The sequence below is a fragment of the Dendrobates tinctorius genome, unplaced genomic scaffold, assembly GCF_039654945.1.
Source record: "Dendrobates tinctorius isolate UK_male_01 unplaced genomic scaffold, ASM3965494v1 ptg000070l, whole genome shotgun sequence".
Lineage (NCBI taxonomy): Eukaryota > Metazoa > Chordata > Amphibia > Anura > Dendrobatidae > Dendrobates > Dendrobates tinctorius.
The window spans coordinates 70,904,605-70,922,500 of NW_027361738.1; the positions used below are offsets into that span (position 1 = coordinate 70,904,605).

General features: G+C 40.5%; 1 protein-coding gene across 2 annotated transcripts in view; it reads right to left on the reverse strand.

The window, feature by feature from the left end:
* The window catches only part of MALRD1 (MAM and LDL receptor class A domain containing 1), a 586,417-nt gene that overhangs the window by 465,661 nt on the left and 102,860 nt on the right, over positions 1 to 17,896 (reverse strand). For both annotated transcript variants that reach the window (XR_012233447.1, XM_073581848.1), the window contains exons 8-9: positions 8,196 to 8,288; positions 382 to 559 (exon numbers count right to left, since the gene is read on the reverse strand). Coding sequence is in view for 1 of the 2 variants with exons in the window: in XM_073581848.1 (XP_073437949.1) it covers positions 382 to 559; positions 8,196 to 8,288 (271 nt within the window). In the remaining variant the exon portion in view is untranslated. The remainder of the gene's footprint in view (positions 1 to 381; positions 560 to 8,195; positions 8,289 to 17,896) is intronic.

Here is a 17,896-nt window from a genome sequence, read left to right on the forward strand (position 1 = left end):
TTGTTAGAATCTGTGAATTTTGAGAAATTCTAAGTGAAATTGTTTGGAATCGATTTGCTCAGCTCCATGTGTGGAGTTACAATCGATTTCTCAACGGTCATAACTCCAAGAATTAAAAGGTTATTGCCAACTTAGCAAGATTGCGAGATAGGTCAAAATTTGGAGTGCCACCACTCTATTCCAACGAGGCATCCCAGAGGCCAATTCTCAAGATCCATGGGGGTTTCAACGGTCGGACCCCTAACGATCAGCAAGCTATAACCTATCCTATGCATGGGTGATAACTTGCTGAGATGGGAATATCATTCTTTAATGTCATTCTCGTTTGAGTTTCAGACTATCGATGATACTAAAACCAAAGTAAATTGAAGTGAGACGTACTGGAGATTGTTAGCTCTTCTTCGTTATCCTCACGGTAGTCGTTTGGAGGGTCAATTAATGATTCACTGGTGAAGCATGGTTCATTGGTAGAACTTGGAATTCCAGAATATTCTGTGGATTTAAATCCATCCAAGGCGATGAACCCATTGATGTTTCTTATCATTCCTTCAAAAGTAAGCTTTAGATTATACCGTAGATATGTTAATTATCGTCAAGGCCTTTTCTGCATTTATGTCTATTTTATTTACATCATTCAATAGTTCAAGCCAAAAATATAAGACATGTTTCAGCTCCTCAAATATAAGCATCACATTCTTTATTTATTCTTCATTTTAAAAAAAACAAACTTCCACCCATAGAACAAATTGGGCAATTAAAAGCAATTAAATAAGTTGTACAGGATTAGAAAAGCATAGCTGCTTTCCCCCCTAAAACCGCAGCTCATCAGAGACAGGTTGTACCTGGTATTACAGCACAGTTGCATTGGGGTTAATGAGTCTGCAATACTGTATATAACTTGTGGACAGGGATAGCGCCATTTTTTTTTTTTTTATAAAACAAACATCATTTTTAAATACTGAGAAACAAATTTAAAAACAATTGTCTGCATAACTGTGAGTATTAATCTTGGCCGTTATGTGTCAAACTCACGAAAAAAAATTACCTAAATATTTCATTAGGGAATTAATTTATGAAAATAAAAGAATCCTAGTCAAACATATGGAAGCGAGTTAAATTACTTAATTGCATATATAGGAAGGAGAGAAGTCCGGCTTTCAGGATCGCGCTGTTCCAGTCCAAAGTTCACAAGGAGTTAATCCAAGGACCAAGCAGTGATTATAACTTTCTTTTTATTCCATAAACTCTACGCGTTTCGTGTACACACTGTACACTTCCTCAGGAGCAAAGTTACACTGGCATCACATTCCATTCTCCTTATATACTAACTCCCCCGGGAAGTGAGGTAGGTGCTCATTGCACTTAAAAAAATTCACACATAACTATCAACATAATGTAAAATCACAAAAATCACTAAAATTCATCTATAAAACACACTTCTATAAAAACACACATATGTAAAACTTCACACTAGAAAAAATGTAAAACATTATAATAAAATTATGATTATACTCAATAAAAATCTAAAATTCTTGGTACATCATATCAATTAGCAGAACAACATTCACAAATCTCTTATATAACCGCACTTATATCTTCCTTTCAGTATTAACCCTTCATTCAACATATTATACTTTTACTTTCCTTATATTTCAGGCAGATGATCATATATTAATTAATGTATGTACTCCTATGCGAATTCGATCCTGCACAGCAGACCCATGCTCTGCACTCAAGAAACTTTTCTGTTCTCTCAGCCAAAGGCTCCACATCTCCAGAGCTGTCAGTTCCTTTTCAAGGCACCAGCCAACTATTCCAATCATAGTAAAATGCCGCCGATTGTATCTCTTTATATGTTAGCGATATGATCATTCCCTTGCTGTAATGTTATAGCATGGACATCACACAATTATCAGATGCCAATACTACTCTAATCCTTAGCAGACAAATATGCAGAACACCAAAATTATTTAAAGATGTCAGATATTTCATTTAAACCGTATGGTTGCAGAGTCTGCAACCTGTGAATCCAGTAAATTTCCTTTCTCATCAGAATGACACTCCTGTTCACAGTGTCTTCTGAAACATAATCAATTGGGGCACTTTAATACATGGGTTCTTCCCATGTTTTATAGTGCAATGTTTTGATACTCCATGGAACATAAAACCTTCAATTATATTGTGTCTGTGCGAATTCATGCGGTTATGCAGTTCTTGTGTGGTTTTACCCACATACTGTAAACCACATTCGCATTCTATCAGATATATCACAAAACTACTTTTACAATTCAGGGAAAACTTTATATCAAACACCTTATTATTCTGAATTGACCTGAATGTGGTCATATTATGCATAATCATGCCACAACACAGACACCGAGCGGTATTACATTTAAAGACTCCTGGTTCTTTGCATTGTTCATCCCTAATTTTTTCTTTTTTCAGGTGACTGGGGGCCAGTATATTTCTAAGAGTAGAGGATCTTTTAAAGATTAGTCCTGGTTTATTCGGTAGCATACTCCCCAACACTGGATCATTAAGAAGAACAGACCAATGATCCTGTAAAATATTCCTAATTTTTTTATTTTGTTTAGTAAAATTAGTTAAAAAGTTTAAGGAGAAACTATCATTCTCTTTTTCTTTTTTCTTAGGATTTACCAGGTCCATCTGTTCCAAACCTGCGCACTCATTATATGCTTTTTCTAGCAGTTTTTTTGGGTAGTTTTTCTCAATAAACCTATTTTTCAATTCCTTGGCTTGTGATACAAAATCTGACTCTAAACTACAATTTTTCTTAATCCTTTTATACTGATTCTTCGGGACATTGATTAACCATTTATAATAATGGCCACTATTAAAATCTAACAGACTATTTGCATCACACTTCTTAAAAAAAGTTTTAGTAAAAATCTTCCCTTCTGAATGGAAAATGGTCAGATCCAAATACTCTATACTCTCCATATTATATACCCATGAAAAGGTGAGACCCCAATCATTCCTCTGAATGCTCTCCAGAAATTGTTCTATGTTATTACATTTATTATCAAAGACTATCATTAGGTCATCTATGTACCGTTTAAAAAATATAATATGCTCTGAAAAAATGGAATTTTCTATATAAATGAATTTAAAAATGGCCATAAATAGGTTAGCGAAAGTTGGCGCTACTTTCGAACCCATTGCGGTTCCGACTTGTTGGTGATATAGTTTTCCCTGAAAGTCAAAAAAATTATTGTGTAGTATAAACTTCATGCTATCCATTAAAAAGGCTTTCTGATTCAATGGTAAATGGGCATCTTCTTTCACATGTCTCCCAAAACAATACAATCCTAGATCATGTCTAGTATTTGAATAGAGGGATGCAACATCTATAGTCAGAAACACGTATGAATCTTTCCACACTATATCCTTCATCAAATGAATCAGCTGAGCAGAATCCCTAAGAAAACTTTTCACAGACATCACATGGAAATACATTATATTATCTACATACGCTGCCAATCCTGACGTGAGAGAACCTATGCCAGAAATGATGGGCCTCCCTGGGGGGTTATTTTGATCCTTATGAATCTTAGGAAGATGATAGAAAAAAGCCCTAGGGGGATTTTTCATAGTCAGAAAATTATATTCATTTTTATTTAAAATCCCCTCCTTTTTTCCAGTTGTAATTAATTTATTATATTCAGTTACCGCACTCTCAAAATCCTTCAGTACTAAATCAGAAAATGTTTTTAAAAACATTTTCTGATTTAGTACTGAAGGATTTTGAGAATATAAATCCTGCAGATTATAAAAATGAAAGAAATATGACTAAAGCAGAAAGGGAGGCTGTTAAAAGTCTGAAAGAGAACACAGAGGTGGTTATTAGACCAGCTGATAAGGGGGGGGAGTTGTAATCCAAGATAGGAAGGAATATTTGAAAGAGGCATATAGAATATTAAATGATGAGAATACATACAAAGTGGTCACAATGGATATTTATAAGAGTGCGGTAACTGAATATAATAAATTAATTACAATTGGAAAAAAGGAGGGGATTTTAAATAAAAATGAATATAATTTTCTGACTATGAAAAATCCCCCTAGGGCTTTTTTCTATCATCTTCCTAAGATTCATAAGGATCAAAACAACCCCCCAGGGAGGCCCATCATTTCTGGCATAGGTTCTCTCACGTCAGGATTGGCAGCGTATGTAGATAATATAATGTATTTCCATGTGATGTCTGTGAAAAGTTTTCTTAGGGATTCTGCTCAGCTGATTCATTTGATGAAGGATATAGTGTGGAAAGATTCATACATGTTTCTGACTATAGATGTTGCATCCCTCTATTCAAATATTAGACATGATCTAGGATTGTATTGTTTTGGGAGACATGTGAAAGAAGATGCCCATTTACCATTGAATCAGAAAGCTTTTTTAATGGATAGCATGAAGTTTATACTACACAATAATTTTTTTGACTTTCAGGGAAAACTATATCACCAACAAGTCGGAACCGCAATGGGTTCGAAAGTAGCGCCAACTTTCGCTAACCTATTTATGGCCATTTTTTAATTCATTTATATAGAAAATTCCATTTTTTCAGAGCATATTATATTTTTTAAACGGTACATAGATGACCTAATGATAGTCTTTGATAATAAATGTAATAACATAGAACAATTTCTGGAGAGCATTCAGAGGAATGATGGGGTCTCACCTTTTCATGGGTATATAATATGGAGAGTATAGATTATTTGGATCTGACCATTTTCCATTCAGAAGGGAAGATTTTTACTAAAACTTTTTTTAAGAAGTGTGATGCAAATAGTCTGTTAGATTTTAATAGTGGCCATTATTATAAATGGTTAATCAATGTCCCGAAGAATCAGTATAAAAGGATTAAGAAAAATTGTAGTTTAGAGTCAGATTTTGTAACACAAGCCAAGGAATTGAAAAATAGGTTTATTGAGAAAAACTACCCAAAAAAACTGCTAGAAAAAGCATACAATGAGTGCGCAGGTTTGGAACAGATGGACCTGGTAAATCCTAAGAAAAAAGAAAAAGAGAATGATAGTTTCTCCTTAAACTTTTTAACTAATTTTACTAAACAAAATAAAAAAATTAGGAATATTTTACAGGATCATTGGTCTGTTCTTCTTAATGATCCAGTGTTGGGGAGTATGCTACCGAATAAACCAGGACTAATCTTTAAAAGATCCTCTACTCTTAGAAATATACTGGCCCCCAGTCACCTGAAAAAAGAAAAAATTAGGGATGAACAGTGCAAAGAACCAGGAGTCTTTAAATGTAATACCGCTCGGTGTCTGTGTTGAGGCATGATTATGCATAATATGACCACATTCAGGTCAATTCAGAATAATAAGGTGTTTGATATAAAGTTTTCCCTGAATTGTAAAAGTAGTTTTGTGATATATCTGATAGAATGCGAATGTGGTTTACAGTATGTGGGTAAAACCACACAAGAACTGCATAACCGCATGAATTCGCACAGACACAATATAATTGAAGGTTTTATGTTCCATGGAGTATCAAAACATTGCACTATAAAACATGGGAAGAACCCATGTATTAAAGTGGCCCCAATTGATTATGTTTCAGAAGACACTGTGAACAGGAGTGTCATTCTGATGAGAAAGGAAATTTACTGGATTCACAGGTTGCAGACTCTGCAACCATACGGTTTAAATGAAATATCTGACATCTTTAAATAATTTTGGTGCTCTGCATATTTGTCTGCTAAGGATTAGAGTAGTATTGGCATCTGATAATTGTGTGATGTCCATGCTATAACATTACAGCAAGGGAATGATCATATCGCTAACATATAAAGAGATACAATCGGCGGCATTTTACTATGATTGGAATAGTTGGCTGGTGCCTTGAAAAGGAACTGACAGCTCTGGAGATGTGGAGCCTTTGGCTGAGAGAACAGAAAAGTTTCTTGAGTGCAGAGCATGGGTCTGCTGTGCAGGATCGAATCCGCATAGGAGTACATACATTAATTAATATATGATCATCTGCCTGAAATATAAGGAAAGTAAAAGTATAATATGTTGAATGAAGGGTTAATACTGAAAGGAAAATATAAGTGCAGTTATATAAGAGATTTGTGAATGTTGTTCTGCTAATTGATATGATGTACCAAGAATTTTAGATTTTTATTGAGTATAATCATAATTTTATTATAATGTTTTACATTTTTTCTAGTGTGAAGTTTTACATATGTGTATTTTTATAGAAGTGTGTTTTATAGATGAATTTTAGTGATTTTTGTGATTTTACATTATGTTGATAGTTATGTGTGAATTTTTTTAAGTGCAATGAGCACCTACCTCACTTCCTGGGGGAGTTAGTATATAAGGAGAATGGAATGTGATGCCAGTGTAACTTTGCTCCTGAGGAAGTGTACAGTGTGTACACAAAACGCGTAGAGTTTATTGAATAAAAAAAAGTTATAATCACTGCTTGGTCCTTGGATTAACTCCTTGTGAACTTTGGACTGGAACAGCGCGATCCTGAAAGCTGGACTTCTCTCCTTCCTATATATGCAATTCTAGTGACCGGCTGATTGCTGCAGTTCATCGGATCCTACCCATTTGTGCTTATGGTTGTTGTGTTCCACACAACTGAACCAGGTGAGTGGATCCATATCTGTGAAACGTTTATATCATTGGATAAGACCCTATTGTGCGCTTCTGTCTCCCCCTTTTTTTAAATTACTTAATGGCATTTTCTAGAATATTTTCTAGAATATTCTATTATTTGCTCATCTTCAGGATAAGAAGATGAAGAACCCAAAATGATCTACAAAATAATTGGGCAGCAGCTCTTGCTGGAGCTCTGTAGTCCTTTAGTTACACGGCTCAGCACAGCCATCTCTTGACTTGGGCAAAATGACAAAATGAGAAGGCTGTAACTGTTCATCGACTGCTGATTGGCTTTAGCTGTCACTTAGTGCTCCTAAATCATAGAACAAAGATATTGAGCTCCTCAGGGTAATGAGTACAGAGGATTTTTAATTGCATTTCTCCCTACTTGGCAAACCCCTTTAATATTTAGGTCAACAGAATTGATATATTGTAAGCAAGTCATCCCCCATAGTGGCGCTTGCAAAAAAAATTTTTTCTAGCTATAAGGGTCAAAGATATACATAAACTGCCCTTTAAAGAGGACCTTTTACTAAATTTTTCATATCGAAATGGACACGATGTAATAATGACTACAGAGTAGAAAAATTACCTTTTTTTCTTCTTAAATCTCGCCTCTCCGATGTGGAGATATTGGCAATCAAATTATTTTACACCTAATTTTTTAACTTTTGTTAAGTCCAAGTGGGTGTTATCAGATAGTTTTCACTGGAGGCGTGTACTTCTTCTCCCTTTGTGAGTTGCCCAATCATAAGCAGGCAGCAACACAGCAGAAAAAGAACACGCCCCCAGCATACCTTTGGTTTCTCAGTGTGTGCAATGTAACAATGAAGCTCTGTTCTCCAGGAGTACACCCCCCAGTAAAAACTCTGATAACATCCACTTAGATTTAACAAAGTTTCTATATCATTAGGTGCCTAACACTTTGATTGCTAATATCTCTGATATCTCTGCAATGGAGAGGCGAAATAACAAAAAAAATGTTTTATTCCACTCTGCAATCACTATTATATCGTGTGTCCAGTTCAACAGAAAACAAATTTGATGAAAGGTCAAGCGTTCTTGTGTGTACATGAGGAATAACACAATATTTGGTCAATATATGACTTGTACTGTACATTCTTTTTAGCTCTTTTCCTCTCACAGCAGTTTCTCATTGTTTACACTTTTCTTTTTCCGTTGACCTTGCCCCAACCTCTGTAGCCTTTTATCGGCAGTGAGGGATAAAATTACAGCTGCTGCCTATAAAAGTCTATGTAGATTGGACGAGAAAAGTAATACTCACAGGCTTTCTCTATGACTTCTCTACACAGTTAAACTGCTTTTTACATAAAATCAAGCATATACAGTACAGTATATATCCTTAAGATCAGCATCACCCCCTCTCTCCTATGTTTCCTTCTTGGTGGATCTGACTGATCGACTTTGAAGGATCACATTATTATTGGCAACTGGAAGATACGTAACCAAGACATCAAAAAACAAACTCATCCATATTTCATAAATCATTTTTGATGATGTCACATTTGATAAACACTCAATACCTGCAAGTCTTCTGAGCTCTCCGGCAGACAGACTTCTCCTTCCAACCATTGGCCTTCTGTTGACACATATTCTTCAAAAAGTATTATTTCATTCTGAAAAGATAAAAATGTGTTGGAATGAATTATAAATGTTATTAACATACATGCCAATCAAAAATATCTGGACGCTATGTGGACAATTGCTTAGGAACCCTGAACTATTTATTATTTTCATTATGTCCCTCTTGTACACTATTGTTTGGTATTTGATGGACATCAGATTGAGGCTGTTATATATCCGGTTGAGCATAACAACCCACTAATTTTAGAAAGAAGAGAAATAATATGATCTTTATGCTGCTTTTGAAGACCATAAGATATACGTGTCCTAGATATTTGCTCTTCTGTAAAAAAAAAAAAAAAAAAAGAAGGGCACCATAATGGGAACCCAGTTTGTTCATAGGATCCACACAGTAACTAGCCAGTAGCAGGTAGGTGGTAGCTGAAAAGAAAGCTTTGATTCCCTATGTGCATGAGCACTGACATTGGTACCACCTGTTTTGCCCTGTTGATGGCCGTGAACACATGTACACCATTTTGCTGTGTAGATACGAGTCTTTTCTTGCATTGCATGACTTTTTCGGTGCTGCCGTCTATAGAGATGAAATCAATAGACAGCCAAACTTGTTGAATATGGACATGGCGAATTTATACAAACACCCGTCTCAGAGTAAATTAAAACTGAGGACTTTAACAAGGAGCAATCAAGCTCTGTTCATTACGAGCTGAAGCTTCAAGTCAGTAAACAATCACAACTTGAAACACAAAGTGATGAGAGCGGTAATGAGAGCGTCTTCAAGTGGGGAGTTAAATAAATGTAACATCGACAGGTGGTGAGGATTACATAAGTGATCCATCAAATGGATTCCACTCAAAACTTGTAAATCACGTTTTCAGAGTGAAGGAAATAAATCCCAAAGTATGCTAATGTGGCGCCCCTGAGGCTCAGTCGCCACAGAGGTCCTGCACCTCCTCCTGAGGTGTGGTATCCCACTATCCAGGTAAGGTGGAGACACCTGACCACACTCCAACACCTGCACCCCACATCACAAAGTAGTGTAGCAAAGCACCTTCGGCGGCTCCCTGCTTGGAGTATAGCAAAGCACCCATTGGTGGCTCCCTGCTTGGAACACGAAACGTGCTGGGAGGTAGGTGGAGTTAGATTACAATACAAGGAGCGGGAAGAGTTTAGGACAACAGTCAGTCAGTTGGTTAGAGAGTGGGAGAGAAGAAGATCCCTGGAGAGAGGGATAGATGGATGGAAGTGCTGCAGCAGATCCCAGTGACCTGGGTCTGCTGGCACGGGAAAGGAAGAGAGAGAGCAACATAGACTGAAAACCTGATTCTCCATAGAAAGACTAGTACGGAACGTGAGGAGTAAAAGGGAACAGAGGACGTGGGTTAGAAGAGAACCCTTCCTAGAAGCTCCAAGCGCAAGGCCGGGGCCCGGTCCCCGAGGTTGTATGGATACTAATGGTCCTGCAGCAGACACCGGAGGAATAGAAGTAGTGACGACTTTATTCCCACACAAGACTTGGGGGCACAACAGCAACTGGATAGTGAGCCGTGTCTTAGTAGCAAGAAGTCCCCGAAGCAGGCTACAGCTGTCTGCCGTACAAGTAGAGTTCATAAGAACATCGGACAGGAGGAACTCCAGTGTAACTCAGTACTATGAGTACTTCACTTAAAGGCGCTATAAGAGGAGGCGTTCAGAAAGGCACATGTTGGCGGAGTGTTGGAAAGGAGTATTCCATCTGGCCTGGAGGCTGACTGAGACCCTGACCCGGAGGACACGGCACGGAGGCAGGCACCTGTTTGTACAACAGACTGTGAGTAAAGCTTTGGAACTACATGCCCTGGTGTCCTCCACTTATTCCTGCGCCAACCTGCCCAGCACTGCTACATCCCTTGCACCTGACACTACACCATCTACATGTCACTTCACCTATTCTGCCCTGGGACTACAGCCCTGCCTGTGGAGGGCTATAACATCACTGCAGCACCACACCATCTGTCCCAGAGGATCTGTCTGCAGCGTCGGCTTACATCTTCATTGCCGAACACCACAGGTGGTGTCACGACTTACACATTGACACTGAACATTTACAATGGGTGCCCAGGGCCACGGGCCGGGTTCCAGCTACCGTGACATCTCCCATTGAGGACCATAGGGCCCAGTACCGAGTACCCCACAGCCCTGGATGTGAGGGCGCCCCACTAATTTCATCAAGTAACGCTGAAGTACCGGTATGTCACAGTTGGTGAACTTGTATGGAGCGGGCTCTGGAGCTGAGCCTGCTCCATGGCGGGTAAGATGCCAACTGAGTTATATAGATCGCATCTTCTTCTGAAAGTATCGGTTGAATCTAGCTCTGGCCTCGGCTGTTAAACCATTTAGATCTGTCAATTAATGATAATGGCATATTATTGGTGCCCATCGTTCCTTTCCTCTCCAAAAAGAAATTGTGAGGTGCCGATGGAAAATTAAATTCCGATTGTTGAATTTGGCCATCAGGCTGGGATTTATAGGAAAACATCAGTTTCAATAAATACTGCAATACTACAGTAAAGCATTAAATAGTACAAGTGATCAAATGATCACAGGTTCAAGTCCCCTGTGGGATTACAAAATGAAGGAACAATTTATAGAAAAAGTTTTTTAGAAAAATGAGAAAAAATAAGACAGTTTGAATTGCCTCCCTTTTTTACTTTCATATAAAGAAATAACAAAAAAATATATAAATTTGTTATTGAAACATCTGTAAAATCCCTGTTTCCCTGTTATAAAAATATAAAATTATCGAAAACCGAAATTGGTGTAAAGAAATGTAATCGCCAGAATTTCCCTTTTATCATCATCCAACCTCCATCAAAAAATGGCTTAAAAGGCATAGAGAGATTATTTCAGATGCCCAGCAACCTGCAAAGCCCAAAGTGGAGCACAACTGAAGGTAGAGGACCAAGGTGAAGGGAGCAGAGCCCAGTCCCATGACAGGTGTGTAACATATCCATAGGATAAGAGGTAATTTGTTGTCTGGTGGGGTCTGACTCCCAGTGCCCCCAGCAATCCCAGATATAGGGCTCTAAAATGACCCATTGGAGTCCATGTGACTGCCTGTGTAAGGCTGGTTTCACATTTGCGCTTTTGTGCGCAGCGCATCGTGCGCACCAGTGCGCATGCGCACTGCGCACCTATATTTAACATGACGTGCGCATGGTCTTGCGCATACTTGCATTTTCGTGCGCATGCGTTTTTTTGTCTTTCGCGCCAGGCGCGTCAGACGCAACGTGTTGCATTTTTGGTTCCTCCCTGTCTCGTAAAAAAACCCGCATGCGCACGCTTGCGCACGGAATGCGCAAAAACACCACATTGGAGCCTATGGAAACGCATGCGTGCGCATGGTCTTGCGCACGCTTGCGTTTTTATGCGCATGCGTTTCTAAGATAAACACGTCTGGAATGTGGTCTAGACAGTAAAAAAAAAAAAATTAAAACAAGGTGATAAAATGGTGTGGGCACTGGGATTCCACAATACTTAACAGACTGCTCAACGAGTGGACACACAGCTAAAAGCACAAGCTGCACCAATGTAAGTATGAAAAACCTAATGTCTGGCTGAAATTTCAATACATTTCTATGTACTTATGTCTCTTTTTTTTTTTATTGCAGCATGTCTTCATCTGGTGATGAATATGTCCCCGGGACAGGGCAAGAGGCAGAAGAAGTGAGTACCATGCTTCCGTATGGATTGGTAAAAATATACACATGTGGTTAATTTTTTTTGTTTAATTTTCAGACCTCATCCTCCACCACGCCACCACCACCGGAGGAACGGCAGGAGCAGCAAGGCCAAGTGCGGGCGGGAAGACGGGATGTAAGTACAGACGGACTGCTTTTACTTAATTTCTATGCTGGTTTATTTTCTTTTTTTTTGGAACTGTATTGAAAATTCTTTCAGGTGTTTATTTTTTTATGTTTTTGGTAAATTTTTATTAGTATTTTTTGGTAATTTTCCTTGGTTTTTTTTGCTGCTTTTTTGGTTACAGATTTTTTTTAAACTTAATTTCTAGGCTGGTTTATTTTCTTTTTTTTTTTGGTAATCATTTTTTAAAGTATTTTTTTTTAATTTTCATGGTTGTTTTTTTCGGTGTTTTTTGCTTTTTTTGCATTTATTTTCATTTAAAACAAAAATTTTTTTCATGGCTTGTGTACCAATATCTAAAGCTCAAAGTGTGTATGTGTGTATGTATGTGTGTGTGTGTGTATGTTTGTTTGTATGTTTGGGTATATGGGCACGGGACTATGGGATGGCGGATATGTATGATGGTATATGGGCACGGGACTATGGGATGGAGGATATGTATGATGGTATATGGGCACGGGACTATGGGATGGAGGATATATATGATGGTATATGGGCACAGGACTATGGGATGGAGGATATGTATGATGGTATATGGGCACGGGACTATGGGATGGAGGATATGTATGATGGGTATATGGGCACGGGACTATGGGATGGAGGATATGTATGATGGTATATGGGCACGGGACTATGGGATGGAGGATAATTATAATTTTCTATAACTAACCACAGTTCTACTATGCCCGGGCAGCGCCGGGCTCTTCAGCTATTTTTCTAGATTTTTAATTTTAAAATATTTCAAAGATTAATGTTTGTCTTTCTTTTCTAGGCTCCACAGCGGGAGGAGGACCTCGCCCTGGACAACGACGAGCTCATCCGTCTAGTCCAGGAGCGAGTCCCGTTGTGGGACACCCGTCACCAACTGCACTCGGACAACGTGGTGATCCGGCGGCTCTGGAACGAGGTGGCCGAATCGCTGATGGATGGCTGGGACAACGCCTCTTCCCGGGTCCGCAAGGATTTTCGTAAGTATTTAAATGCAGTGTGATGCAGCAGTGATCTTGGCCGGGATCACCCAACTGTGTGTGATGCTATTAACTCCATGGAGTTTCTATCATCACACACAGTTGGATGATCACAGCCTCCAGTGCATAGTCTTACCTTTTTTCTTTTTTTTTTTTCCCCACAGTGAACAAAGTTAGAACCCATTGGCGCTCGATGAAGGACCGCTTCAACAGGGATATCCGTCAGGAGAAGCAGGTTCGCAGTGGTGCTGCGGCAAGGACCGGCACGAAGTACAGATACCATCGTGCCTTGGCATTTTTAAGACCGGTCCTTGCCTCCCGAACGTAAGTATTTTCTAGTTGTATTGTGTTTTATTCTGTGCTTTTCTATTCCACAGGAGTTGGCGATTGTTAATTTATGGTAGTAATTTCTTTCTTTTCTTTTCACAGCACCTGGAGCAGCACCCTGCAACCTGGGCCCGAAGCGGTCTTTCATCAAGCTGCCCCAGACCCCTCCCAGCCATCCATCAGCGAGGAAGCACCTTGCAGGTCTGCACCACAGTCATCTGGAGACCAGGAAGCTGGTCGCTCAGGTGTTCCCCTGTCCCAGGTCTCTGCCACTGGTTTTGCGGCACTTCCCGCCAGCAGCGGGCAGAGGACCTCGGACAGGCCTCTCATGCCCGAGTTCGTTGAATTGAGCTCGGTCTTTCAGAGTAGCCTCAAGGCACTCTCCGATATACTTGAGAGTGGTTTCCTCCTTTTGGACCAACGCTACAAGTCTATCGAGGGTCGCCTTGAGCGCCTGGAAGTCGACCTCGCCAGACCAGCGCATCATTTTTATACACAAATAGCTCGGGACACGGCGGAACACCTTACCCCTGACCTCCAGTTGACTGTCATGCAGGCCTGCAACAATGCTTTTATGCAGGCTATGCAGCAGAGTAGGATTATGCAGCAGTCAGCGGTGGCATTTCCACCGGTGCCACCCCTGACTCGTTTTACAGCATTACCTACTTCTGCTGCATATCACTGCACAGACACCACACTTCCAAGCCTCGCCGGACACCAATATACCGCCCCAAGTCCGAGTGCAGCTGGACACTTACCCGCCAACACCATGCCAAGCGCTGCTCCTGCCTGGCCCACCACTGCTGCCGCCACCACCACTGGATGGCCCGTCGTCACCACCCCTGCCTGGAGCGCCGCCACCACCACCACCAGCGGGAGGACCATCCCGGTATGGACCGCCACAGCCACCACGCCTGCATGGAACGCCACCACCACCAGCACCACCACCTCGGAGCAGCATCAGCTGGGGGACCCGCATTCAATATTTACGGCCCCTGCCAGGACATCCACCACCAGCATGCCACAGCAGGTACAAGATCCTGGCAGGCGGTCCACAAGCGCCAGGCGGTCCCCCAGCTCCAGGCGGTCCAGAGGCTCAAGGCGGTCCAGAGGCTCAAGGCGGTCCAGAGGCTCAAGGCGGTCCCCGAGGGCTAGCCAGTCCTCAGGCTCTAGCCGCTCTAGACAGGACAGCAGCAAGACGATGGGCCACCGTCATAAAAAAACAAAGAGGAGGACTCTGACCCTCCCTCCTCCCTCACCTCCCACTCCACAACTTTCCTTGCCTCGGCTCCCTTCCCCCACTTCTTTGGTTCCTCCTTCCCCTAGAACCCCTTACTCCACCCAAAGCCGTTTCTCATCCCTCCACACCCCCCCCAGTTTCCACCAACTAAGTAAAATAAATGTTAAAGTTTTATTTCAAAATAATGTTTGGTTATTGTGTCTTTCGCCGCCTGCACACACTGCGCCGTACACTATGGTTTGTTTTTCTTTACTTTATACCGGATGGTCAGCCATCCAACTCTGAAAGGGATACTATATTTCAGATTTTTCTTTTTTTTATTTTATATATATATATATATATATACACCCATATATATATATATATTTACATATATACACATATATATATTTACATATATACACATATATATATACATATATATACACATATATACACACATATACATATATATATATATATACATACACACATATATATACACATATACATATATATATATATATACATACACATATATATACATATACACTCACTGGCCACTTTATTAGGTACACCATGCTAGTAAGGGGTTGGACCCCCTTTTGCCTTCAGAACTGCCTCAATTCTTCGTGGCAGAGATTCAACAAGGTGCTGGAAGCATTCCTCAGAGATTTTGGACCATATTGACATGATGGCATCACACAGTTGGCGCAGATTTGTCGGCTGCACATCCCTGATGCGAATCTCCCGTTCCACCACATCCCAAAGATGCTCTATTGGATTGAGATCTGGTGACTGAGGAGGCCATTTGAGTACAGTAAACTCATTGTCATGTTCAAGAAACCAATCTGAGATGATTCGAGCTTTATGACATGGCGCATTATCCTGCTGAAAGTAGCCATCAGATGTTGGGTACATTGTGGTCATAAAGGGATGGACATGGTCAGCAACAATACTCAGGTAGGCTGTGGCGTTGCAACAATGCTCAATTGGTACCAAGGGGCCCAAAGAGTGCCCAGAAAAAATTCCCCACACCATGACACCACCACCACCAGCCTGAACCGTTGATACAAGGCAGGATGGATCCATGCTTTCATGTTGTTTACGCCAAATTCTGACCCTACCATCCGAATGTCGCAGCAGAAATCGAGACTCATCAGACCAGGCAACGTTTTTCCAATCTTCTACTGTCCAATTTCGATGAGCTTGTGCAAATTGTAGCCTCAGTTTCCTGTTCTTAGCTGAGAGGAGTGGTACCCAGTGTGGTCTTCTGCTGCTGTAGCCCATCTGCCTCAAAGTTCGACGCACTGTGCGTTCAGAGATGCTCTTCTGCCTACCTTGGTTGTAACGGGTGGCAATTTGAGTCACTGTTGCCTTTCTATCAGCTCGAACCAGTCTGCCCATTCTCCTCTGACCTCTGGCATCAACATGGCATTTCCGGCCACAGAACTGCCGCTCACTGGATTTTTTTTCTTTTTCGGACCATTCTCTGTAAACCCTAGAGATGGTTGTGCGTGAAAATCCCAGTAGATCAGCAGTTTCTGAAATTCTCAGACCAGCCCTTCTGGCACCAACAATCATGCCACGTTCAAAGGCACTCAAATCACCTTTCTTCCCCATACTGATGCTCGGTTTGAACTGCAGGAGATTGTCTTGACCATGTCTACATGCCTAAATGCACTGAGTTGCCATCATGTGATTGGCTGATTAGAAATTAAGTCTTAACACACAGTTGGACAGGTGTACCTAATAAAGTGGCCAGTGAGTGTATATATACATATATATACACATACATATATATATATACATATATATATACATATACATATATACATATATATATACATATATATATATACATATACATATATATACACATATATATACATACATATATACAGTCATGGCCAAAAGTATTGACACCCCTGCAATTCTGTCAGATAAAACTCAGTTTCTTCCTGAAAATGATTGCAAACACAAATTCTTTGGTATTATTATCTTCATTTAATTTGTCTTAAATAAAAAAAAATACAAAAGAGAATGAAGCAAAAAGCAAAACATTGATCATTTCACACAAAACTCCAAAAATGGGCCAGACAAAAGTATTGGCACCCACAGCCTAATACTTGGTTGCACAACCTTTAGCTAAAATAACTGCAACCAACCGCTTCCGGTAACCATCAATGAGTTTCTTACAATGCTCTGCTGGAATTTTAGACCATTCTTCTTTGGCAAACTGCTCCAGGTCCCTGATAGTTGAAGGGTGCATTCTCCAAACTGCCATTTTTAGATTTCTCCACAGGTGTTCTATGGGATTCAGGTCTGGACTCATTGCTGGCCACCTTAGAAGTCTCCAGTGCTTTCTCTCAAACCATTTTCTAGTGCTTTTTGAAGTGTGTTTTGGGTCATTGTCCTGCTGGAAGACCCATGACCTCTGAGGGAGACCCAGCTTTCTCACACTGGGCCCTACATTACGCTGCAAAATTTGTTGGTAGTCTTCTGACTTCATAATGCCATGCACACGGTCAAGCAGTCCAGTGCCAGAGGCAGCAAAGCAACCCCAAAACATCAGGGAACCTCCGCCATGTTTGACTGTAGGGACCGTGTTCTTTTCTTTGAATGCCTCTTTTTTTTCTCCTGTAAACTCTATGTTGATGGCTTTGCCCAAAAAGCTCTACTTTTGCCTCATCTGACCAGAGAACATTCTTCCAAAACATTTTAGGCTTTTTCAGGTAAGTTTTGGCAAACTCCAGCCTGGCTTTTTTATGTCTTGGGGTAAGAAGTGGGGTCTTCCTGGGTCTCCTACCATACAGTCCCTTTTCATTCAGACGCCGACGGATAGTACGGGTTGACACTGTTGTACCCTCGGACTGCAGGGCAGCTTGAACTTGTTTGGATGTTAGTCGAGGTTCTTTGTCCAACATCCGCACAATCTTTTGTTGAAATCTCTTGTCAATTTTTCTTTTCCGTCCACATCTAGGGAGGTTAGCCACAGTGCCATGGGCTTTAAACTTCTTGATGACACTGCGCACGGTAGACACAGGAACATTCAGGTCTTTGGAGATGGACTTGTAGCCTTGTGATTGCTCATGCTTCCTCACAATTTGGTTTCTCAAGTCCTCAGACAGTTCTTTGGTCTTCTTTCTTTTCTCCATGCTCAATGTGGTACACACAAGGACACAGGACAGAGGTTGAGTCAACTTTAATCCATGTCAACTGGCTG